General features: G+C 38.6%; 1 protein-coding gene across 11 annotated transcripts in view; it reads right to left on the bottom strand.

Moving 5' to 3' along the window:
- The window catches only part of TCF12 (transcription factor 12), a 183,333-nt gene extending 156,101 nt beyond the window's left edge, over window positions 1-27,232 (bottom strand). For 6 of the 11 annotated variants that reach the window (XM_064517417.1, XM_064517419.1, XM_064517422.1 and 3 more), the window contains exons 1-3: window positions 27,035-27,231; window positions 25,844-25,940; window positions 24,899-24,971 (exon numbers count right to left, since the gene is read on the bottom strand). In XM_064517417.1, the coding sequence (XP_064373487.1) occupies window positions 24,899-24,971; window positions 25,844-25,918 (148 nt within the window). In that variant the 5' untranslated portion in view covers window positions 25,919-25,940; window positions 27,035-27,231. Of the gene's footprint in view, window positions 1-24,898; window positions 24,972-25,843; window positions 25,941-26,300; window positions 26,444-27,034 lie in introns of those variants that run through there. The other 5 variants (XM_064517420.1, XM_064517425.1, XM_064517427.1 and 2 more) reach the window with 3 other exon arrangements.
- Window positions 27,233-27,448: the final 216 nt, after the last annotated feature.

Genomic DNA, 27,448 nt, shown 5'->3' with positions numbered 1-27,448 from the left:
ACAAACTGAAAAAACTTAAAGAGTACCGAAGAGGAGACATGTATCATTTTAAGAGTACCTTACTAAGATAAAATATTTTCTAATAATCAGCATATGTGCCTGTACAGACATCCAGCTCCCTGCCCCTTCATCCCCCTCCCGATCATTTTGGGCAAGCACTCCACAGTAGCATTTCACCGCACAGCCCTGCCTTGGAGCGCGCAGGCACGTGGCCCGCAGCCCGCTCCCAGCGAGCCGGGCTCCCAGCCGCTCCAGCCGTGCCCCGGGAAGAGCCGCTCTCAATGCTGGGCTCCTTCTACCAGGAGCATGGGGAGAGCCAGTCTCTTTTTGGCCCTCTCCAAGCAAGGCTCTACCTTTTTGGACAACAGATGGGGGAGGGAGAAGGTGCTCTACATTACTGCTTTGAACAGATTAAGGGAAACATTCAGGCTTTTTTGTTCTGATTTGAGACCTCTGCCTACATTTAAATTAAGAATAGAAAGAAAAGAAAATTAGAGCAGAAATTACATGGATTAATTTAAACAAAAAGGACAGTTCCTTTCAACAGCAGACTCCCTCCTATCATCCAGGTGCCACAATAATATCAATTTCTAACTTACAACATGAAATTCATGTTACAAAGATCAAATAACAGCACTAGACAACATCGGACTGTGAATACCGCAACTTCACAGGAAGAAGAAACAAATATTTAAACACCACATTGGCTTTATAAGATATGAGAAATCAACACACAAACAACAGCCCATCCTTTTTTATGAAGTTAATGTATCAATATTAAACACTCAAATTAATGGATTAAAGGAGCAATACTTAAAAAAAAAAAAAACCCTTTATTCTGATATCTCAAAGTTGCTGAAAAAGAGAAGGAAAGAAGAAGAAAAGAAGAAAAAAGAAGAAAAAAAGAGAGAAATCAGCATTCTGGAAGTGTCCCCGGGGAAGCGCTGCAGCCTATCATGGCCCACGTTACCTCTGCCCCCTGCTCATCCATCTGCTGCACCCAAAGGAATGCCACGGGGGAAGCAAACATGTGGAGCACAGCTAATAACAGCAATTCTGCCCATATTAGAAACTAATTATCACCCTCTCCTAGCAGGATCAGTGCTTCCAGAATTATAAGCAATTTACTAAATGCAGTCTAGAATTTAACACTCAATAACTCAATAGCTTATTTTAAAAAAAAGCATCAATTTGGACCTGAATGTAATACAAATGGTATTTCCTTTTCCTTCTGTACAACCTGCTCTCCTGCATCAGAAGATTTTTTGGGAAGGGGTGAAGAGAAAGGAACTTTGCTTAAACACAGTCCTGTGCATTTTAACTCTCAAAACTGCACAATAGCTGTGATTAAGTCTGTGTAAATCTAACAAAAAGGAAAACATTGGTTTTGTATTGTATTAGCAATCTTCTGGAAATAACAGCATGAAATCTCATTGCTGCTCCCTACCAAATATATTACTTTTCATTAGATATACAGACCATAAAACAACAAAATGAGATAGAAAGCTGTGAATAGCATTTTATACACTGACCTTGCAAATAGAAATTGAGGTTTTTCCCTTGGTCTATTTTCATTCTACCAAACTAAAAATTAACTTAGAGAATTGCTGAGATCCCTTCATGTAAGGCTGCTTTACAGAGAATAATCATTTCCTTCAGAATAATTAAGTTAATGTTGTTTTGTTTTAATTAACGTCACCTATGTGAGGCACTACTTTTGTGAGCAAGCAATCCAAATACTTGGCAGCACAATCAGAAAAAAAAAAAAAGCAGAGAACACCAAACAATATTAGACAGCGACTGTCAAGCCCTCACCGAACAGCATCGGGTACAGATCAATACAGTGTTTCCCCCCGCAAATTCTTAATCTGTTTCTTCCCCATCCCTTGAGTACAACACTTATTTAGCCCTTACAATCCCAAGTTTCATATCACAGCCTATCAAGACCAAAGTCACCTCTTCCAAATTCATTCAATCCCATTCCTGGTTAGCCAGCAGGTGCCACTTGGAGACAGACAAGGTCAACGCTCCCCTAAGGATCTGAGCAAACGGCCTCCTCAAGCAAGCGGTCTGGGATTCGAACTCGGGTCTGCACGCACAAGACTGCACACGCTGGCTCAATGCCTTCAGGTAGCAATGTCAAGAATTGTTAAAGATGACTTACAGAAAAGTCTCAAGGATGTAAATGAATAGCATTCTAATGAAAATCACAGTCAAACTATTTTGCTTCTATCTTTGAAGAACAGACACTTTGATATTACCCTATTAACCATTTTGAGAAAGAAATGAAACACTCTCCAAAATATTTCATTCAAAAGTAAATAAAACTTGCAGTCAGATGCTGAAAAACTCTAAATACATAGCTGAACATTACTTTTTGTACACTGCCGAAAATAAGGCCAGTATACTCCCAAAGTACTTATAAAGCTATAACTAATTTTTTTTCTTTTATCTAAAATAGTCAGGACTGTATTTATGATCAGGTATACCCTTCAGCAAGAAGGGCTATACAAAGAACATAAACGTAATGCAAAACACCAGCAACTTGGCTTAATAAGATTACAGTACATTAAAAGGTGCTCATAAGCATTTTCTATAAATGAAATGTAAAGCCTGATGACTACATACAATCTGGAAGACCAACATAAGCTCATAATGAAGGTATTGTGACAAAGCTTAATACACAAAACATGACCAACAGAATGGTATATTTTTGATGTAGCAGAAAAATTCACACTGATTATAAAGACAGCTCTGTTCAAGTGACTAGGTTTAGGGCGGAAGCAGTGTTCCAGTTACTATGATCAATCTAATGGTTAAAAGGTAGATAAAATTCACTTTATCTAATAGAGGATATTACTTCTCCCTGCAAATCCTGCTTCTCAAAATGACAGCATATTTATAGTGCAATACCACATGGTTGGAAAATTTAAGCCACGCATGTCAAATGCCTTTAAAAAAACAGTAATACTACACGCATATTTAACCCAGCACAGAACAGTTTCTTTTTTTTGGAAGACGGATAAAAAGGGATATTATGATCTATAGAGAAAGCAAGCTGGCAGCCCAGACACCAACAACTGGATCCATTAACTTGCTCAATAACAGCCACAAAAAGAAGGGGAAGAACAACCACCACCACCCCACACTGCAAATCCACAAGCTTTCTACCAATACACAGCATTAAGAACCTTCAGTGAAGCAATAAATATCAAGCAGCAACTTGGCCTAATGATTATACAGCAGTTTCAGATTAATTACAATGGCGCATAATTATAATCCTATCAACAAGAGTCTATATAAGATCTGGCCTAGACTGTCTAGTTACTTGAGCCCATGAGAAAGAATAAGAATTATTCACAAATTGTTTTGTTTCCTCACCATTGCAATTCTGAATCGAACCCACAGGATGTTTAAACCCACCGCCACAACACAGACACACAGCTGTTCTTTACATCACCATTTTTATCCCTCTGAAAATGAAAACAACAAACCTATAGACAGATGATCTAGACCAGTAAGGGCACCTACTTCCCAAAACAGATCTATCAGCTGCAAGCAGAAACAGCATATAAACTGTTCTACTGACATCCTACACATCTTATCATATTACTCTTGGATTCAATAACCATTCTGAGATGGATATTAATAACTCTCCAAAATATTTCATTCAAAAGTTAACAGAACTAAAGAGGTAGACGCTAAAGAACTGTACATACATAGCTGAACGTTACTGTTGTTATTAAATTTACATTGAAATAATTGGACAACTGTACCTCAGCAGACGATACTGAGCATTTCTTAATATCTCAGCATGAATCATTCCCAGCCTTAAAAAATGAAAAATAATTAAAAAGACATAAAACACAGAAGCCAACACCATCTGACTTCACACCCAGTTATCTGTCCATTGGAAGCATCAATTAAATCATAAAGGTTTTTATTTCTCTAAATGACAGCCCAAACCAGAGATACACATTATAAGAGTTGCCAAGTGGTCCTCGTGCATGTGCAGAACACATAGAGATTGCTCAGAAAGTGCTCAGGAGGAAGAATGACCAAAATAAGGATAATAAGAAAAATAACAGACAATAATAGACAAAATAAAAAGATAATAAGGAAAAAAGTGTGAGGGAGGAATCCCCTTCTATAATCTGAGGTACCTAAAAGGTTTTAGATTTGCTGTCTTAAAAGAAGAAAGAATTTCTGCAAAAACTGTATTAATCTAAAAATGCTTGCCTTTAGTAAGAACATTCATCCAGAACTTTTTGCTATACATTTGTAACTTTTTTTTTTTAATTTAAAAGCTATGCAGTACTTTCAGGAGATTATAAACCTACAGCAAGGTGCCTATTTCTAGTAATTCTCATAACAAAAGCACAGGTTTAATCAGAGCTCCTTTTTGAGTCAGAATATTTTGGTTTTAAACAGTCAGAACTCGTCACAGGACACAATATAAAACCAAAATGCAAACTTCTTAGCTTGTCACTCGTGGAAAGAACAGTTCTACCTACACGCAGCCAGACGAGAACAGCCAAAATGAGAAGTTACATAAGGAACAAGTACTTTTTTTTTTTTTTAATTAATATGAGGCAACGTACTACCTTTATCGTCAGTCAGCACTGGCAACATGAAAGGGAAACCAGACTCATAGAAATGTAGGCGTATTCAGAAAGCTTCTGCTTTACAATATCTACACTTACAAGACACTCTTCACTGGAGAACACCTTGAGTGATCACAACAATTACTTTCAAAGCTTCCTATACACAGCACCAGTCACACTTCACAGAAAACATTAACCCATACAATATTATTAAACCTTACCTGAAACAAACCAGTACAAAAGTCCTCCTAGGACTATTTCTGCTACCTCTAGCTGCTGAAGAGTACTAGAATGAAGTGCTGAGAGAAGTCATCAAAAATCCAAAAAAGAGTCAAAATAGAAATGCCAAACTACATTATATCTTATTATGACTTAAACAGTCATAATAAAATAGAGTTCTGACTTAACAAGTGCGTTAGAGACATTAAGTACAGTATTCTTTACACTGCACAGACTAGTTCTCTCCTCTCAAACTACTGCACCACACGAGCCCGCGAGGCACTTACAGGATCAGGCCATAGGTATAAAAAGCAAGCAGGAGCAACTTCAACTATATTAAAGGGCATCTCATTTGTACTTCTATTTCTGTTCAGATAATCTTACAAAAGAGTGAATGACTCGTGAACACACACAAAAATACAGAAGCAACAACTTTTAAATAACCAGCATTGCTCCAAACTGTTAGACTAGAGCTGTAGATATTGATGCCAAAGTTACTGAATCTACGTTTCCACACCCCAAAAAACCTTAGCTTCCTAGCTGAACCCTTTCCTTTGGGATTGCCACACCACCAGTAGCATTCTTCTCTTTTCAAGGACAGGCTGCCAGCAAGATCAGGATGAAACTGTTCCCTGTAGAAAGTAAAACACAACTAAGCTCCACCATGCAAGCACTACTAGCTGTACAAGCAAATGGCTTGCAGCCAGCTTGACTCCTACCCTCCGCATGCAGGAAGAAAACCAGACAGGCCACTTAAGCAGAGGCTTGTTCACTGTGGGACAGCAACAGAAGATTTATTTGCACAATTTGAGCCATTATGCCAATAACTTCGGTTCACTCAGGCCCTTTACAGAAATCCACATGGCTACCTTCTCTCAAAGGAAAAAGTCAAATCACAGAGATGATTAGAATACACAGATAAGTTCCCAAAATGACCAAGATCATGTGAATTACAAACAAATGTGCTAAGAGAACAGTAAAAACTGCTAGTAGGCAAGTGCCTTCAATACAGACATACCATGGAATTGTTAATCCAGTATCTAAACCAAATTCCAACAATGATATCCTTCCATATAAAGGTCACCCTACTATTTTAGTAAACATAAAATTCATAGTTTTGTAGGAACTTTTACAATATCAATACTTATTTTGCAGTCTACGTGTGATTCAAGAGAAAGCCCTCAATGAAGTCAAATGTTTAAAAATGTGCTTGACTTTTAACTATACAAATTATGTTACTAACGCGTTCACTGGTCTAAAGTTACCTACTTTATTGAACTGAGAGGAGTGTAATTTATTCTGAAGCCGAGGAAAACAAACAAAGGAGTACTAACTAGATTAATTAATTGACTTACAACTATCAATTCATTTAAGAATAGAGTCAGAGGAATTAAAGAATGAAGAATTCCGAAAGCATAATTCAGAGAAAAAAAAAAAAAAAAATCAGAACAATGTCAGAAGACTATCAAAGTAAAAATGACCAGTGAGAAAAAGGCAAGCCTCTAAAATGACTAGAAAACCTAAGGTGTTCTAAGGATGAGTTAGACTAAATTTATGTAGAAATGAAAATACTAGCACTAGATTACCTAGTGGTATTTAAAAGATTTTAGAAGCCCCACAACCAGGCTAGGCTTCGGTGCTCCCCCTACAAATCAAATAAGTAGAAAGTGACAAAGCTGACAAACATTATCAAAAGCTTCACTGGAATTCCACATCTGTTTATAGATAATAATCAAAATAATCAAACCACAATGACTAGAAATGTTCTAGATAAAGGCAAATGAGAGTTTCCTTCTCCTGAGAAACAAGATTATACCAGAATTAAAGATTCAGCAGCCCATATCATCAGAGGCTGGCAGGCCCCAGCCCCAGGCTGTTTGCATACTGGGATAGTGCCAGTCAAGACAAAAAGGAGACCAACACCTCAGTGCTGACAAAACCAGGGCAGCAGCACATCGATTGCTTTCTCACTCCTAGTTTGTTCATTACAACTAGTGTTATAGAACATATAACATGGCACTTCACAAGTGTAAGCATGGCTTGGGTTTTTTCTCCCCCCTCTCTCCTTTTAAAGGCAGGGAGGGGGAAGGCACAGTCCTGTGAAAACAGATACTGCTACCAAACTTACACTTCAAAAAAAGGTGCCCAGGTGTTTTGAAGAAAAAGTATCACATTTCTGAGAAATTAAGTACTTCTGTATCTTGGTTAAAATGTTTCCAGAGAAGCTCAGCCTGAAGGTGACAAGGAAAATTTAACAAAATAAACAAATTTTAGAAAGTTTTTAAACAGCTAAACAGAAACTATATTAGGATTCTCCAAACTTCCTAAGAAGAAATAGTAATATCATTTGCAACAGTATAATTCCAAATGTATGTCAGTGAGTTCTTTATACTATGTGTATTACAAGGATTGTTTCTAAGAGGCCGGAAACAAATAATCCTTTCCAATACTCCTTCCCCTCCCTTTTGGTAATCTGCCCGCATTTAAAAATCAATCAGTCAAGAGACTTCTGAGGAAAATGCCAACCAAATATCTATCTATCTACCTATCTATCTATCTATATATATATATATGTGTATCTGATTCTTGCAAGGTCTCAAAACACTAAATATGGCACTGGTTGAGGGGTGATTACAGACAATACTATGCCTCCCTAGTAAATTTTCAGTTGTTCCAGGAACATACACGCAAAGAAAAATTTTGCGGCAAGTGATTTTTAAAAGGAAAAACAGATTTGAATCCACTCAAAGGTCTGCAATATGACAACCTTTGTTTGAGGGATTCTGGCAGAGCACATAAGATAGAAGTGAATCAAAATATACTTCAGAACACAGTTACTATTCATGATGTTTGTGCCCATGCCATTCTATGTACTGCATACTCTTTTCTTGTCTAATACAAAAGAAAATCACATCCGCAAGACGCTACCGTAACAAAAAACAGCAGCACCAGGAAGAGCAATGAAAAAGAAACTTCCTGAATTGTCCATATGCATTTTGTCCACCAGGACACATTAGAAAGGTGAACTGAAAAGTGAAAAACACAACACAAAGCTCAGGATGGGAATTCAATTAGTTCACGTTGTACAAACGCCTAGACAAAACACACACTCCTAGAATCAGCTAGCAGTATTAGAGATGGGGAAAGCAGCAAGTCTAGGACAATGCAAATGACCAAAAAAAAAATTATTAAGCATTCATCAGTTGAACTTCTAGACAAATTCAAATCTGCTTTGTAACAAACTGTGCCAGAGAAGAATTTTACTGTACTTCTTGCTAACCAATGGCAATTATTTTAATGAAGGTTTAATTATCACATTAATACTTATTATTAGGAACAGCATCACTAACAAACCATTACAAAAAAAAAAAAAAGAAACCTTTAACAACTCACCTTTATTTTTCCTTGAAAATGAGAACCAAGTTCATACTAAAACTAATCAATTCAGAAATTCAGAAGTATTTCACATCAATACTACTCCACCACCACAGCCACAACAAGAACTTCCCCAACTGCCAGAACTAGGAACAGAAACCAGGTACTGGACAGTGGAAAGCATGTAAGAACAGAGAAGGTCATCTGCACAAAGAATGCCAAGCATATAGCAGTATGAGTCTTCATTTCTCAGCTTTAAACACTACTATTATCTATAAATGTTAATGCTTTTAAACTGTGTTCTGAGTTTTTGCGTAATGCAATCCACCTAAAATACACATAGAAGTTGCTTCCAGGCTCTGCTTCATTATCACATAACTCAGAAAAATGTTCTTCATGAGCAAGTTAGAGGAGATGCCTATCTAAAATAACAGTGAAGGATCAAAAATACATATTGCACATTAACATCAAATCAAGTGTCAAGAATTCCTAAAGTCTCTTGCATGTCAGGCATATGGAGAAGTGAACAACCTTCCTCCACTAACAGTTTCAATTGGAGACATCTAGGCTCCCCTCCTACTTCTGTCCTCTGATTTCCTCAGTTTTATGCATCTCTTCAAATACTAGCCTCAGTGCAAACTTCCTAATTGTCATAAAAGCTGAAGTTCAAAAATAAGTACCTCAAATAATTTGAGGGAGGAAAAAAAGAAGAGAAGAAGTTGACATTATCAAGAAAAAAAAATCACATTCAGGCATTGCTGAAATGTAATCAATAAATGCAAAGAGAGGTAGGTGAACAGTTAATTCACTTTCTAAAGGAATATTTAACTCGTTAAGTTGGTTCACACTTTTTCCCCTCTTCGACGTTTTCTAAAACATGATTTCTGACTGATAAATCAGAAGTTCCATCTAAAGTAAAAGAAGAGAGAACAATGTTTCACTTTTAGGAACATTTGTGGGTTTTGTCCCAGTCTGGCTTACTTTACTGATGTTTATAGAATGTAAATTATTTTTTCTTTTGCCAAAACCTAGAACCAAATACAAAACAAAGGTCATACTATGTTACAGTTTGACAAAATATGCTAGTTTAATTTTACCTTAAAAAAGGATTGTTCAGGGGCAAGGTATTTTTCTGTTTTGTTTTTAAACAGTATTGATTTACAAAGTAGTTTTTACTAATCAAATGTAACAGACAAAGCACGCTGTTTGTTAGTATGTAGTAAAGTATTTGTTTTCAAAATATCTGTAGTGCTTAAAGTCCTGGTTTTTGATAAACATTTAGTCATCAGTAGTTCTTAAACTTCCCGTCACATCCCAAAATTACAATATAGGAATCAAATCCTCCACAAAAGGCTCCATTTAAAGGAATACAGATATTTTTAGTGACAAAAAGAAATAATCAAGTTCAAAAAAACACTTTAGGGGCAGGTGAAAATAATGTTTTGAAACCTAGTCCTGTGTGACCATTAGGTTAGATCAAATTGTTTCATAATTTTAAAATGCTGTAGTACAATTACTTTTTCCATCTTTGTTAAAGCATAGCTTCTGTCCACTGCATCCCAAAGGGTATTTATTAAGTATTCAGAATACAGGCACAGTAGCAAATGCAGTCACGTTTAACACAGCCTCATTTCTTGTTTCAGTCAGAGTAGGTTTTGTCAAAAAAACACTTGATTACTGAATCTTTTTAGACGACTTGTTACCATATCCATGATTATTAGATCATGGCCATAGGCTAGACACTGGTACATATATCCAGCTGTCAAAATGAATTTAGTCTATTAAATACAAAGGATAGCTACGGACAGGGCTGTTTTCTGTTTATACATCACAAAACAGTTTTAGACCAGTAATCTTCCTCCTTGACCATGGCAAATATATTTATCTGTGCTTTCTTCTTTGGATTAGATTCAAATAAATTTACAAAGAAAATTTACAAAAATGAGAAGCATGCACAATCTGCGAAGGCGTGCTGAAACAGTGCTTAAATAACAACCATCTCCCCTTTCTAAAATGCTGCTATGAGTCCTAAACTGAAATTCACAGTTCCATGCTTTTAAGTAACAGATCTCACATTTAAACTGGGTGTAGAGTAGATATAGTAAGAACCAGAGTAGAAAAAGGAAAAACAAAAAAATTTATCAACATAAATAAAATAGAACTAAGCAAGTAAAGCCATAGAAGTTACATATAGTCAGTCATCCAACCGTAACATTCTTTCAGAACTAGAATTTCAAAAGATAAATACCCAATTTCTCATACTGAACTCATTTTATAAGTTATCTTTGCTATGTCTGACAAAACAAGGCCACTATTAATACATATTTACATACTCACAATATTTGAAACACAGTGAGCTCATCTCAATTTATTTTGGTGAACCTACTGCCACAACATTAAACCTGCCCACTCGATCACTATCAGCTGCCTCAAAGGCCAAAAAATGCACGAATCCCATCTTTGTTGGAGCCTTGAAAGACTTTCCCCGAAACCCGACTTGAGACTAACTGGCAAGAATTAGAGGAAACTTGGGTTATCAATGTTGTGTTTGTTCCCAAGGATAAATAAATAGAGAGCGTCAGCACCCAAACCTCTGATGCAGCATTAAATTTGCTTAAAAAGGGAAAACAGCCACAGACCCCTAGCAGATTCCAGTTCCCTTGGTTCACATTCTCATCTCAGCATAATCAACTCTGACCTCTCCTTCTACCCATCAGGGCACTGTACCGAGGTCACTTACACCCTGACTTGTCCAGCTAGGTTAGACTGACACATAGGGAAACTTTAAGTTACAAGTCATGTCTAAACTGCATAAAGCAGCAACTCAGCTGAGGGGAGCCAAACCGAAACTAGGCTTCTTTCCTGCACTAGAAAAGGGGTAAGAGGGGACAGGGATTAAAAAGCAAAAACCAAGCTAAAGATCACTAGTATGGCATGCACACACCTGCTACAGCAAGCAGAAAGTTCAAGTATGGATAAAGTATTGCTTGGGGAACTTCATTCTTCCCTAATTCCACCTGGAAGGTACAGAAGAATCAGGTATTTTTCTTCCATGTCTACTATTCCAGAGAGAATTATGAAGCAAAAGACACAAAAACCGGTACATAAAAAAAGCAGTGCATAAAGCAGTAAAAGATGGAGCAAGCTATATGGCAATTTCAATATTCTTCTCTTCTAGAGGCTACCTCAATAACAGAGGAACTCCTAAAAATTAGAAAATCTCAACTCACATTAAAGAGTATTCTGTATGGTATTAATCACATGAAATTTTTTCTTACCTAAAAACATGAAGATGAAACAATTTTTAAGCTAAGAAAAAAATGAAAATTTTTCCAAGTCTCCAAGAGACAAAAAATCAACTTCAGCCTCATAATACATGTGGAAATTGATGTTATTGCTGTCTCAAGTACCTATACGAGTTGTCCGAGAATTCCCACACTTCATTTTGGAGACTAAAATACCATGTGTTAATACATACCTACACACACACACGTGTGTGTGTGTGTGTGTAGGTATGTATGTATACACACATACATATATATACATCCACATCAGATGGGACACATCTATTGGGGACACAAGAGACTCATGGGACACAGGAAATGCACACCCTTTTCTTAATTTGATAATGAGACCACACTTTATAGAGGAAATATACAAAGACCTAGCTCTGCTTGTTGAAAAAATAATCCAGTATAAATATAGTCTCCAAGTGAATACAGAACCAAATGCTGCTATAAGTGATTCTCCCTCCTCCCATTAGCATCACATTTAGTGTCCAATAATGTGAATATTACAGAAGCTTGGCAACCATTTCACTTAGAAAAAAGGAAATATCATGTTGAAAAGCATTATAGACAGAGGAGTGTCTTTTCACAACCACTTTGCACTAACCAAAAGCATAGAAGTAACTCTTTAGGATAAACCTTCCAGGTACTAATAGCGCCAAGTATTATAGGAAACTCTGCAAGTCATAACTGATACTTTAGCAATAAATACTACTTAGCCATTACAGCACCTCAACCTATACATGCACTAATCTACATTATGTATAAAAGAGTTGCTCATAACATAAAATTTTAAGAGCATTTTCCACCTGATAGCTTTATGAACAGGGGTTCAAACCACACAGTTAGCTGTGAAAAAAGAAAGTCATGTTATGGAGAAATCTATTCTTCCTGTTCTTTCCACTACAGTTATGTGCTAATACTGACAAGATACTTTCAGATCAACACACCAAACACTTTAGGAGATGCAACAGCTCTGCCAAGAATTCTGCCTTCAAAAGGACTTTCATTGCTATGGCAACAGCATGTTCTTCAGTAACCAAGTCAGAGACAACCTATGACACATACATGAGAGATGGCCAAACTCTGACTGAATCCTCACTGCAGCACAAGTCACATTGTAATATACATACCAATTTCCACTTGCAGGAATATAAGGTACCAAAAAGATTTTTTTGTTGATAGTTCACAGGGCACTTAAGCTACCTAAAAATAAAAGAGTTGCATCTGTAGGAGAAGAAAGTGCCAACTACCTTATAAAACCAATATTGACTATTCAAAGGGAATAGAACTTTTATCACAGAATATAAATTGTGTTATACAGCATCTTCCACATTCAGGCCTCTACCTTCTCTCCAATCCCTATTTCCCCTAGCAGGATGGGGGGAAAGAAAAAAGGAAGTGTTAGTGCATAGTAAATAAGCAGATTAAAGCAGTCATTAAGTACTCAACAAGTATCTTGAAAACAGAAGTGAGTTTAATGAGCATGAAGGACACACAGAAATAAGCTCTGTTTTTAGTGCACCACTCAAAGGATGTGATTTCTTAAAATGCTTCACCAACTACCCAGAAATGAATTCACGCACACAGCCTTGACATGTCTTGCAATGTATTTATCTAACATTTAGACTCTTAAACAGCTATGTCATACTACCCTGATATTTGTAGAAGTTTGTATAGCACTACATATAAACTAGCCAGTTATTCAAGCCATTAAATAGATAACAAAACAAATGCAAGTTATACATCCATTTCTGCATTTACATTACATGACAGCAACCCAAAACCAGCCTGTTCTTGCTCACATAAGTTCACTTGTCCCAGAGGGCCAGATACATCTTTCCTTTAACACAATGAAAAGAGTAACACCACAGTTGCCTTTTTCACATTCTTGACAACTCAGGAATAGTTTAGCAACCTTTAAGATTACTTCTAGTTGTACATTATACAGCTCATATACTGAAGACTAATATGTAAACAGAAACTTCCCCTTAAAGAATCACAACCTTCCTTAATACCTTGGCTGAAGGAAAAAAAAAAAAAAACAGATTAAACTAACTCTTACGAAAGTTCCCCACTTTAAAGAAGGCGACTTGCAAAGAGGAAAAACACAAGTCTCTTTTGCTGATTCATGAAGGGAGAGTACATTCTGGATAGGGGAAGGTCTCCCATCCTTTAAAGTCTCTCTCCACTTCCTTTTGAAGTATGTGGTCTTATCTATTTTGCTTTGCTAAACAAAAACAAAAAACCAAAAAAACAAAAAAACCCTATAGATTATTTAAAGAAGCTATTCCTAATGAACTAATGAAATGAACAAATGAAAGGGAAAACAAGTGTTGAGGGGGGTTAATCAATTTGCTTCAGTCAAGAAGCTTTTTAAATTTGGCATCTTAAGAACACTTGGCAGAAAAATATCATATCAAAGATTCAAAATGTTCCTGCTATAAGTAATATTGACAAAGTTCATGCTCCAGTTTTTGTGTGCTTATTATCATCCTCCAGCAAGGACAGGGAATACAATACTGCAGATATTTTCAAGGTTACCAAAATAAAAGCAGTACACAGACAGAAGAACACATATTTCAGACACTGCATACATGTATACACAGAAGGTGGCACAGAAGTGTATTTATTTTATAAATACAATTAAGGGGAAAACAATGATTTACTACACAATTCAATCACCTTTGCATCTAAGCATCACAAGCACTAATCTTCAGAAGACATACTACAAAATGTAGCCATTGGAAGTCTGCAGCGGTAAGCACCATGCATCATTTATAGAAATATACAAAAGCTTTTCATTACTCTAAAACTCGGTCATCTTCATTAAATCACCATCTCCTCATAAAAGCCTTAGCTTCATTTAGCATTCATAAAGATAAAAGAGCAGCTACTCTCCTTATGGATTACTTCTCTATTACAAGAAAATGTTTTGCACGTCAAAAGCAAACATTAAAAGATTAAATGATGTTGTCATTTCTGCTCTTGTTTATTTGCAGTGGGCAGTGAATAGAATTGCAAAGAAACAATCAGTGATTATTTTAAGCTGTGCTCTTTTGCAAGGATTATGAGTCATGAAGTCGCTGCATGAAGAAACTGGAACAAGTATAGGTGTCGCATTGAAAATCATCAAAACATCACAATATTAAAAAAAAAAAAAAGTGTTTGTCCTACAAGCAAAGCTGTCTGGTTTAATCATTTCAGAGAGTAGCCACAATAGCTCTTGGGATAACATCAAAACAATATTATCTTGCATCCAAATAAACAAAACCAGTGAATTGCACTTTCCTACAGAAAGCTAAAAATACTTTTGAATTTTCTTGAAGTGCATTCATCTCACACACTGAAATTCAGTATCCAAAGGTAACATGTGCTTCCACACCATCCTACTAAGACTAACACATCAGAGTAGAAAATTCAGGAGGTATTTGGTTACGAGATCTCTACAGAATACAAAAAGGTGGAATTCAATGACTTTATGCTGGATTTATCTACATCTTTTAGGCTTTAACCATGTTTTCTGACAAAACTAGAGAAACCAATTTTGTAAAGCAAAACTATTTTAAATTATATTCTTCACATGCTTTTCTTATGCATTACATGCTAATAGGTATGAATCACACCCACTAATAAGTTTTATATTTGGTTAATCCTTCCCTCTTGTACCCCTCCTATTGCCTCATTCAAGAAAATTGTTTATTTTGGATTTTTAAATAGATATTCACGTTAAAAAGTCAGATAGCACATACAAAAAAACACCAACATGCATGCAGAATTTATTTTAGACAAGACTTGGAACCACTCAGTCCCTGAAGGATTTTGTTGATAAAAGCTGGACATGGAAGAAGATGGGAGTACTATAAATCAATTCACCCCTCAAAGACATTGATATCTATTAAAATACTGTACATCAAAACATTTTGGTTAGTCTAAACAGAGTAAAAACTGACACCAGACAACACTACAGACTGAGTCCTTGCTTATGTAGAGTCAATTTGGTTTACACTTCACTACAGTTAACACACAGCACATGCACAGTCTGATATTTATTGGCATTTTACCTGCAAAACGCACACAACTGTATAAAACTGGAATTTTGTTTTACTAGACTTTTCTTTACAGCTATTCATCTGCCAAATCATCTTTGTATTTAAAAATGGAGAGATACAATGCCTAACTTTTTTTTAAACAAAAAGCAAGGCTCAGAAGACAAATAAATCTCCAACCCAGTATAATTTAAGTTCCTCAGTGTTTCCACTGCTTCATCTTCATCAGCAGTAAAGAGCTCTCTCAGAGATAAGGCACAAACAAAACGTTTCCTGGAGTTTTTTTTCCAGACAAATAAGGGGATAGGACAGTGAAAACAAATGGCTGAAATTACTAGAGCTTACGAGCAAAAAGTATAAATAGTGAAAGACTTCTGGGAAACTCCACATAATTAACTCTTTGTTAAAGGCATGGAGATACTACTGGTTTTGCAGCTACAACTGGTACAGAAAAAGGAATCTGTACTCCAATGCTTACCAGACAAGAGAAGAAAAAAACACCACGCAATACAGTCTCTGTAGCACATCAGGAGTAAAAATTCAGGTCCACTACAATAAGTAAGATTTTTCTTTTTTTGGAAGAACTGTTGATCATTCAAGACTGCCATGTATATCTAAAAATATCTATTTTTCCACTTACTGCTAAAGAGAAATTTTGTGCAATATCAGGAGTATGCACTTTTCAACTTCTTTTTTTAAGAGAGTTCAATAGTATGAGCTGTTAGGTTTTCCTTGATGCTACTATGGAATCACACAACTTTCTTGTCCACTATGAAAAACTTACTTAGTTTTACGTTAAAGTTTTCCTAGCATTTCTAGACAGCACGTGAATTAACGTTATCCTAATTAACAAGGCTGTAAAGTAAATCCTTTTTATGAAGTCCCTTCCTCTTCCACCCTCCATTCCAAGTACTTCTTTAAAACATCAGCAATACTTATTTGATGTGCTGATGTGAGATTTTTCTCCAACACATCAGTAAGAACGGGAATTTTCTTTCATTTAGAGCAAATTTGAGTATCTCAGCTCCTTCTTTCCAAAAATCACATCCCTAGCACAAGAGAAGAAACATCCTAAAGATTGATTGGGTACATTTTAGCCTGATTATCCTCTGAAAACAGTGAGACATTATTAAATATAACAAAAGCTGCTTTCTGACCATTCTTGGTATTCAGTTAACATCTTCACCAAAAAAGTATGTCCTTTATGTTTTTGAAAGTTGTGTTTACAAACATAGCTTTGTTTTACAAGTGAAAAAAAAAAGAAACAAGGCATTCATTCAAAACATTTAAAAAATTATCAATTATCTCATCTTAGACTCGTAATAGCAACAAACTTGCCTCTACAACCATTTATAATAAATGCAAACAATGGATTGTAGCATTTAAAAAGTTTACAAGTACTCACAAATATTCAAGTTGATATATTTAATAAAACTGGAAACTTTCAGACTTTCTAATTAAAAGGGAAACACACACACACACACAAAAAAAAGGTGTGGCCATTATTTCTTAAGGCAGCATAAGAAAAAAAGAGAGAGAGAGAGAGAGAGACAGACAAACAGACTAAAAATAAATTTCCTACCCTATGGAGATCACTATGCACTGAAATAATAGTTTGTTTCCCTTTTCTTATAGTACTTAATTGCCAAAGTTGGCCATTAAGGTGTATATACCTGTTAAACCCTGCTACAGTATTAAATAACAATCTGCATCAAATAATTTGCATGCAGAAGAAAATACTGCCTTTTCTTATGTCTTTATTTACCACTCAAATTTAGTGACTCTCTCTTTATAAGATGGCATACAATAACAGGATGAAACAAAATCTACCAAATACATTTAAATGCTAATGTTTTAAATTACATAACACCTTTAAAACGAAGCTTCTTAGAGGACGTGTTTTATTCAATAAAATTATTTATTAAAACTGCATCGTCAAATATGATAACCTAATATGTACAAAAGACTTAAAAACAAATTAACATTTATTGTGAAGGAAATTTAAGATAGGAGACATTTATTGCATCATACAGATCACACCTGGCTCTACGCATAATTCTAAAGCTATTAAAAAGCCTCCAAAAATGCTCACTCATACACCCCAAAAACATGATCCTTCAAAATTACAGTACCAAAAAAATTGCAACTCAGTGGTTAAGAAAAGTCAGTGCAAGCGGTCTAGTGAGCTACTCAAGTTTGTGCAGGTCTTTCAATTTTAAGAAGTCTTCACAAATTTCAAGCTTCGCAAGTGATATGATTTTATATCAGTGCCTTAAAAGTTCTTCTGTTCATAATATACACATTTTTCAACTGTGGAAAAACTAGATAAATCTGAAGAATTACACTATAGCCTTAACAAATGAAAGAAAAGTTTGCCAAATGTATGATATAGTATATAGCAAATTTAAAGAAATTCATATAATGCTATCTATAGTCTCAACTACAGATAAAGTAGAATTATCTGAGACAAACAGCTATCATACTGGTACGATAGCTAAAATGGCGCAGTTAAGTTCTATTTGTGTGACAGCTAGAAGGAAGTGGGGGAAGAGGGGAACTTTGGCATTTATGTATGAATGACAAACTTACAACATGCTATTCCCTTGCCAAAGACAAAAAAGACCAAAACAACAAAAACAAAAACCACAAAATCCCACACCTTAGCTATTTTACATATTGAAAGCTCTCCAGTAATAAAGGAGCTGATTTTAAGTTCAACCACCATTAAAGAACTCAGGAATATATTGCTCCCTAAGTAAATCCAAAAATAAAACAACAGACAATTTCAAATCATGCTCCTACCATTAAGACCAAACCCTGAAACCTCTGGATACTGTTTATCATCTAAAGTCATATCAGAAAAAATTCTGTAGAACAAAGATGTATTGTCTGGGGAAGAGGTGGGTCCCTGTATTGTGCAGTTCCAAATCGTAAAGGAAAAGACTAAGGCACTGTTGTGTCTTCAGACCTTCGAAGACACCTAAAAATAATGTTGCAAAGGTCTTCCTTGTATTGCAACACAGTAATTTTAATACAAGGATTGGAGGTGAGATGCTATGTTTGTTAACACAGTTGTCACATCCCCGCTCTCAACCAAGGAGAACTAATTGCTGGAGATCTCAGATTAACCTCTTGGAAGAATGCATTCTACAAACCAATACACTAAATTACCGTTTCCCATCATAACAATGTCAAGTACATCTCTAAATAGAAGAAAAACTGAATGCTACTAAAAATACTAAAATTAGGTATTCAGAAGACAGCAAGGAATTTCTCATCAATTGACATGAGGTTTATAGTGTCAGCTTAAGTGATAACAGCCACATTTTCAAGAACAGCAAACAGCAATAAACAATTGATGAACACCAACCTATCTGGTCAACAAGCTATACTGAAAACACCTAGCTCTTGTATCAAACTACTTTACAGAAGTTATGGAAGTTATTACATGTGAAAGAGACAGAAATTATTCATATTTTAAAATACCACTTCAAGAAGTTATAATAGGGGATTTAGTATGAAATAGTTCTAATCTCCAGGAATGTCAAAAATCAAAATTATCTGGTACTTTTTCATAATCATAAAAAACCCAGTATCCACGTGACCATAAACTCCTTGCAGGAGACTGCCTGCTTTAAAGTTGGACTATCAGCTCCCTCCATTTGTCCAACAGTTTTTCCCCTCCTTTTTCTTTAACAGTATGATGGAAGCAAATGTTTAGCCCTTTTCTACGCTGTACTTTTCAGGACTGTTCATCAGGTAAGCCTCTGACAATTTATCTTTCTAAAGGCACATGAAGGGGAGAAGGAAAAGAGAGCAAGAGCAGCAGAGAGACTGCTGACAGGCAAGCAGCGAAGTCCCTTCTACATTAGCACAGTATCAACCTTCTAGCAGGTGAGCGATCCAGTAGAAATGTTCACTTCGTTTGGGTTCAGCCCATTTGAAGGGTAATCCACAGGGTTCCCCTACAAACAACTAGGGAAGAGAGAAGCTAATGACTCCTGCTTTTAAGCAAGATGCTTCTAGAGTTCTTCACAGGCTTTTTTAATAAGAGGACTGAGCTTAGCACTCCTCAGACCAAAGATGAAGTACCAGGTTACCAGGCCTACCAGTTTACTTTTAGCAGAGTTGGAGGACAAACTACGTATCACAAATAAACATAATTTAAATATCACTTAGCTGAATAATCTAACGTTTATTTTAACAGGCTGCCCTAGACTTTTGGCATGCAATGCACAACAAGCTTACCTTCTTTTGAACAGCAAACAAAGAGATACAGGATTGTAACATATTTTGGATGACCAGACAAGAAACGTAAATCAAAGTTCTCAGATAAAGGCCTTCCACGTTTTTCTGTTTAAAAGAAAGACAGCATTTGCCATGGGCTAGCTCTTTATGGTTGAAGGACCAGAGTGCATGACCACATGAGATCTCTCACCAGCTCCTTATTTCAGGGATTAAGAACAGGCACCAGAAATTTCCCATACCCCAAAAGGAGACTGCACCTGAAATGCACATAGAACAATAGCAGAGAACAATAGCAGAGAGAATTGATTCTCCTGAGGAACTAGTTCTGATGATGAGGGAAAAAAAAGAAAAAGAAAGAAAAAAGAAAGAAGAAAGAGAGAGAAAATGTATTTTGAAAGGTTAGAAGCATTTATTTTTATATAAGAAAAGTCTCATCATTCTGCAGTTTTCACCCTAAGAGTGATTTGACTGTCACAATTATGAGTGCTTTTTCTTTTTAAGAGTCAACATATATGAATGAACTAACATCTGAAGCACTGTCCATCCATGTCGCTATACCAAACTTCTTATAAGGAACTGCTGACATCACATTAGGGAGGAAATAAGAGTTTACAGGAATGACACAAACAGTGTTCGTGTCAAGTTTTACTAATTTTGGAAACACTGTTTGGTAACTTAATAGATCTACTAAAGTAGAACTACCATTGCCTCCAGTCTGAGTGCAGGCGCCCCCAATTTACAGCCACTCAACTTAATGGGAGGCTAGCAACTTAAAATGGTTTTGCATCAAGCCACTAATTAGCAGCCTATCCCAATTCTTTCCTTTCAAACTCAGTAGATTACTGTGCAGAGAAGTGGAAATGGCAACCATATGAATTTGCACACAGGTAGTATCCAGATACATTTAAAGGTTTTTTGCATGTAGGTTTAGTATTAGGAATATCTAAATATGCCTAAGATTTGTGCCCAAAGTTTTCTGGGCACACATGGGTGTACGCATTTTTCAAACATTTCAGAAGAATCTCACAGGCAACGGTTGCATTGTATTTTGACTACTTAGCTCTTGAATTTTTCCTCTTAAGCTCTTCCCACTTTGTTTTCCATTAGACATACATGTTATCTTACTTCAGCTTTTTGACTGAAATCTTTTATGCACACACACAGCCATACACAAAAATACTACTATCAGTATAACTAGAAGGCTACTAGAATTGAAAGTAGCAGGGTATAGGCCACATAAAAATACCGTCTCAGATCATGTTCTTCATTAAAATCTAAAAAGTTCTTTGCAACTAAGTTTTATTTTAAGGTACCACACCCAAGGTTAAAATTTTCAAATATGGAGAAAAGAAATGAAATATTGAGATCAAACCTACTGGGAACCATGGAAATATTTCAATATTATTGTCTATGGCAGGCAGTATATCCAAGTATTGTAACCGGATCTTAATGAGGATCCTGTATTAAATGAAGGGCATAGGGCAAAAGGGATATCCATTGCAGTTTCAATTAGCATAAATTTTGTGGTTTTGACAAAAGCAAACAAGATTTAATTGTAAATCATGCTCACTGCTACTAATCATAGTTGCAAAACAGAAAATTTTCATTTAAAAAAACACAAAAAAGCCTAATTAAATTAAAATTAAGAAGTCTGATAGAGCATATCTCTGATCTTTCTCTTCTCCTTTTATCATTTCTAGGATAAAAGTCTTTATCTTAACAAGTTGGTTTCGGAGAAGGAGAAGGAATGGAAAGGGTTTTTTTTAAACAGGAGGTATTTACAAGAGGAATTGAGGAATATTTTGTAGTTTAACTCACTAACTTAGACGTCAGGTTATTTTCCCCCAATGTTTACTTTCACCAGTAGTCTGACCAAGATAGTTGACTTTCTCAGCAGCTTACACAACCTACTGTCATAAGATACTATGATATACCAGATTAGTTCACTTATTTCATCTGCAGCTTTCATTCATAACTGATTGACCTGTAGAAAGGCAGCCTCTCCCAACACGAGAAATTCCTAGACACTTCAGCTACCTTTTCTCAAAGCATACAGTTCCTATATTAATCTGACAGTCTTTTCTAAAAAATAAATATAAATATCAGCCATTTTAGATTTCTTTATGTAATCCAGTTACAAATATATTTTTATAATACCTAACAGACATACTGCAGAAGCGCATCAGATCAAGCTGTTACATATTAATAGCATAAATCCTAGTATTCCCCAAAACTTTAGAAAGCTAAACCTGAAAAACAAAAACAACCCAGCTGTCCTTGAACAACTAATTTGTTCTTTTAAAATGGAGGCGGGGGGGGGGAGGGGGGGAGAAGGCAGCAGAAAAGACACCATGAGCATTTCTTCTTAGATTTCCCAGAAATACAGTCTTAAAACAAACTCGCATGAAAATCAATTGTTTGTCTGCATAGTTCTCACCTACTGAGCAGGGGCCATTAAGCTGCTTCTTGAATAGGTGGGGGGGGGGAAGGGGGGTATTTTTACTTATTCATTAAGAAAAGGAGGTTCTATTAGAACTAACAAGAAATAAATATAGTCTTATTCCAGCAAAGAAAAGAAAACCACCTTCCTTTTGTATATTTGTAAACAGATCAAAAAAGGGAAATAAAGTTATTTTTAATGGTAAAGATACTGAAGCAGGCTACGCTTCCCTAATTGCAATTGAAATCACAGAGAGCCTCTTTAAGAGGCATCATCATCATCATGTATTCAAAGCAGAAAACAATCTTTTTTTGAAATCTGTAGATACTGTGCTTTTTGGTACTGGATAGCTCAAAAGAATAAATACCTTTCCCTCCTGTGCTTCTCTTTAAAAAGTGACACCTAGTAGTAAGAAGAACAAATTACCAGTGTTCAAATATTGTCTGTCCTACAAGCTACAGAACACTTGAAATTAATCAAGATCACAATTAAACCAGAAAAAAAAAAAAGCACCAGAAATTAAATGCCCATTCTTCATCAACCATCTCAACAAGGTCTTTCTACAATGCTTCACTCTGGCTCAGAACACAACTAATATAGAAGTTTGTCACCTCTCACCCCTGCAGAGAGTAATCCCCCTAGGTCAAGGCTTAGGTCGTTGTAAAATTACAAGAACTAGTGCATATAATTCCACTAACCAGTAAGTCTCTGCAATGAGAAACACTATGAATTAAAAGCCACAGCTATATACCATTATCTTTTTCCAAGGAGATATCTGTTGAGGTTGTAGCTTGTTTGACAGCTGCAGTGCATTCCCTCATGATTGGTATCTATGTGATGATATCCTGTATCAGGAGAGATTAGGCTTCCCAATAAAGAAATTCAAAAAGTCAGTAACACTGCTTCCCCCAACAAGTTAAGTATTTTTACATTCTCTGTTTTTGAGCCAGCACTAGGGGAGAAAACAGAAGAGAAGGGGAAAATATTACCTAAGCAAAGGGCAAGCTACAGCACCTAAGACTGAGCTAATATCTAAATTAACTATGAAAGCTTTATTATGCAGAGAATTATTTCACTTGTCCAGAAAAAGCAAGATATAGAGAAACAAGAAAAACACCACACACCACTCAGGTTGTGCTCCCCACAATGAATTTTAGCTGTCCGAACCTCTTAAAACAAGCTTTTGAGAAATACCTGTCTTAAGTGGTCATACAAAATAAACAAAAAAACAGGTTAACTACATTTTATATGGAATTGGTATCTTACTATTAAAAATAATTTAACTTATATGTAAAGACCAAGTCAGAACCACTTTTGTTTCAGGAGGAAAAAAAAAGGGGGGGGGGGTAAAATACTTCCTTAAATGTCCATCACATTTATTGCCCTTACTACATATTTTCATTAAATTACCTGGGGTAAAAATAGCCTCTGAAGAGTTTGCACAAGCCTACAATTTAGAAGCTTTCTTAATACTGTTAAAAAATAAAAATTCTAAAGCATCACTAAAATTCAAGGCATCATTTGGACTCTCAAAGCAATAGCTCTGGCAAGGTATGAAGTAAACAGGTAAAGTTACTGCAGAATTTCAAGCAACTCCTGCATTGTGCTCCTATATTAGCATTCTAAAAGTTTATTTTCATTAACTTTAACTAACACTAAAAACATCACTTCATTGTATTCATACAAAATATACACCCAGAGGAAAAAAAAAAAAAGTTACTCCTTTAGAAGAAATAATAAATACATTATTTCCAATAAGTGTCTTTCAAAAGTTACTTATATTTCGTTTACAGGCTCAGCTCAAAAGTCTCAGAAAACAGACATTAGGTGGTCCTCAACCAAAACAGCAAGCAACAAAATATATGCAACATGTAGCTACAGTTACTTGTTTTCAAGATGCATTGACAAAGCTTCAACAAAGGAGAATTATATCTGTCAGGACTTTGAGAACTACAAAGTACTAAAAAACTGTATTATCTTGCACTAAACTAGGGTCCCAATGGGAAGAGGAGAAGGGGACAGAAAAAGGCAGTAATTTTCTCCTTTACATGTTGTTAAAATACATACATATTGCTATGACAGATGAGGGCTTGTGCTTGTGCCAGTAAACAAAGTTTTAGCAAATCACTATAGTAATACAATAGAATAATTCAGATCTGGTAACCAGCAGCATCTAGCTAGTAACTCTTAAAATTCTAGGATTTTATAGAAAAAACAGGCACTAAATAACACATTTTCCTTAAGAACATATTTTTAAGATCTGTCCTTCAATCAGGACTATTTCATTATTTGGCATTTTATTTAAGTGTTTTCCCCTTTCATACAGGCACTAGGAAATACTCACTGAAGAGAAGTTCAATTTTATCTAACAAAAACAAAGAAGCCATTCATTTTTACCGTAACAGATAAACAACTTGCATGTCAGTGTGATCAGAGATACTTAACATTTCACTGTATTGAGATGAGTAGTCTAAAGCGCGTAAGAGGAAGACTGTGGCTGAAGTTAGGAACAAAACGTCTAATCAAGTCAGATCAAAATAGGACATCTCTACTTAATTTGAATGTCTTATGAGACTACGTACAAATGAAAGATTATCATACTTCAAGCATACTAAAACTATGCTAAAACATATAAAGTTCATGCAACTAGGTTTTGATATCTCCGATGTGTCCTACCTGATCCACTGAACTGACTGCTTCCTAATGTAGTTGGTCTGGTTTTCCCACTATTAACAGGTGGGGAAAACATCTGCAAAACAAGAAAAAGATGCATTTAAGTTGGTATTGAAACACTGTGCTAATTTATTAATCTGGTCTGTAGGCTTAAAAAAGATTGAATATAAAACAATTAATTGATGCATATTTCTACTAAAAAATAAATAGCAGATGCATGTTCCAAGCCATAAAGCCAAAAAGTACTCCTTGCAATTTATTAGTACCGCTAAACTCTCCATTGTATGAAAGAAAAAAAAAGAAAAAGAAAAAGAAAAAGAAAAAGAAAAAGAAAAAGAAAAAGAAAAAGAAAAAGAAAAAGAAAAAGAAAAAGAAAAAGAAAAAGACTATTGTTATTGCAATTTAAAATAGCTATACATCATAAATTTTGTAAGTCAAGATGTATTTCTTACTGATCTATGAGTTTAAAGCCACTTGACAGAGACGGCATTTGTAATGCAGTAGTTTTCTATTTTGTTCATAAATGAAGCACCTTTTCAAGAGTCTGTTAAAAGTATCACACAGAAAATCTCACCTTTCCGAACCAAAATTACAATACAAATTATCAATGAAAACTCCTATTGTTTCCAGGTAACAGTAAATTTTCTTTTGTTCTGTGTCTTTTTTTTTCCCCCAACGAAAGAAATGTTTAAAAAGGCAAAACTACCGGTGCCGTACACCAGCTTTGCAAACGTTAATTATTAGATTATGCCGCCACTGGGTCAGTCTGCTTCCAACCAGCTAAACCAATTGACCCGGGTGGCATTACAGCATTAAACCTGGCGGTCTGGACGTTACACCAAAGTTCAGGTGTCCGGCCGGCCCCAGCCGAGCCCCGCACGCCGCCGCCCCCGCGTCTCAGCCCGCTTCGCGGCGGCGAAGCCCCCGGGCGCCGCGGCGGGTCCCTACCGCGCTGAAGTCCAGCAGGTCGCTCAGCTCCTTGTCCGTCCCGATCGCGGCCATCCTCTGCTGCTGCGAGTTCATCTTCCTGCGCTCCTACTGCGGCCTGCGGCACCGGAAAGAGACACGGGGGCACCTCACCGCGGGGCGGGGGCCGCCCGGCGCGGGGCAGGGGAGCGGCCCCTCCGCGGCCTCGGCGGGCGGCGAGGCGAAGGGCCGGGGGGGCCGCGGGCGCCGCGCTCTGCCGGCCCGGCGGGCGGGAGCGGCAGCCGCCGCCGCCCAGAACTAGCCAACTCTCCGCAAGTTTCCTGGGGCTCCTTCTCCTCCCTCCCCCGGCCTCTGCCCCATCGCGGCACCGCGCGGAGCGCCGCGGCCGGCAGGGCTCAGCTCGCCGCCGGCCGGCGGGAGCCAGCGAGCGCCCGCCGCCGCCGAGCCCGGGGAATTAGAGAGGGATTAGGTGACTCACTGTCTCGGCAACAATGGGGCTGACAGCCCGGGCCGCCCGCGCCGCCGCACGGCCATGTCCGCCCGCCGCCGGGAGGCGGGACCGGCCCCGGCCGCTCGCCAGGCGGGCGGTGACCGCCGGCTCCGCAGCCGCGGCCGGCGGCGGGCGGGAGCCGCCTCCGGGGCCGGCGGCGCCCCCGCGCCCGCAGGCGCGCGCGCACGCGGGGGAGGGGGGGAAGAGGGGGCGCGCGCCGCCGGGCGGGCGAGGGAAGGGCGCGCGGGCGGCGGAGGGGCGCCGGGGCCGGGGCCGGGGCCGGCTCCTTCCCTCGCGCCCCGCCGGGCGCCGCCGCCGCCGCATCCCCGCCGCCCTCCAAGTTTCGGAGCCGCCCGGCGCGGCGCTCCCCGCCGCGGGGCCGGGCCGGGCCGAGCCGAGCCGCGGCGCGCTGCGAGCGCCCAGCGCCGCGCGGGGACGAGGCGCCCCGAGCGCCGGCCGCGGCTCCCTGCCGCCGGGGGCCGGGCGGCGCCGCCGGTATCGCGGCCCGCGCGGGGCCCCCCCGCCGGCCGCGACCCGGCAGCCCCCATCGCCGCTCCCCGGCGGCGCCTCCCGCGCCCCGGCCCCCCGCGGCCGCCGCGCTCCCGCCAGGCCGCGGCCCCTGCCCGCCGCCGCCGCCGCCGCTGCCCCTCGCAGCGCCCGGCCGCCGCTCCCTCCCCCACGGCTCTCTCCAACTTCTCCCCGGCCCGCCCGGCCCCGCTTACCGGCTGCCCCCGGCGAGCTCCGGTCACCGGGCCGAGCGGGCGGCGGCGGCGGGGCCGCGGGCTGGGCGGGAGGCGACGAGCCGAGCGCTCCCCCCCCGCTGGAAGGAACTTGTGGGTTTCCCTTAGGCAGACATTTTTTTGCTTACAGAGCCTCAGCACCACGTTCAAGGCTCCGGCTCCGTATCCCTCCGCGCCGAGCGCCGCCGCTCGCTTAACCCTTGCCGCGCCGCGCCGCGCCGCCCGAGCGGCGGGCAGGCAGGCAGGGAGCGAGGCGGGCGCCGCGGCGGCGGCCCCCGCCCGGGCAGCGCCCTCGGCCCCGCGCGGGGCGGCCGCAGCGCCGGGGAGAGCAGCGGCGACCCGGTCCGGCCGCACCGGGACCCCGCGCCGGGCCTCGGCGGGGGCGGGGGCGCTCGG

This window comes from Dromaius novaehollandiae, chromosome 10 (assembly GCF_036370855.1).
Source record: "Dromaius novaehollandiae isolate bDroNov1 chromosome 10, bDroNov1.hap1, whole genome shotgun sequence".
In the NCBI taxonomy this organism is placed as follows: domain Eukaryota; kingdom Metazoa; phylum Chordata; class Aves; order Casuariiformes; family Dromaiidae; genus Dromaius; species Dromaius novaehollandiae.
This window is presented reverse-complemented; position numbering and strand designations above follow the sequence as displayed.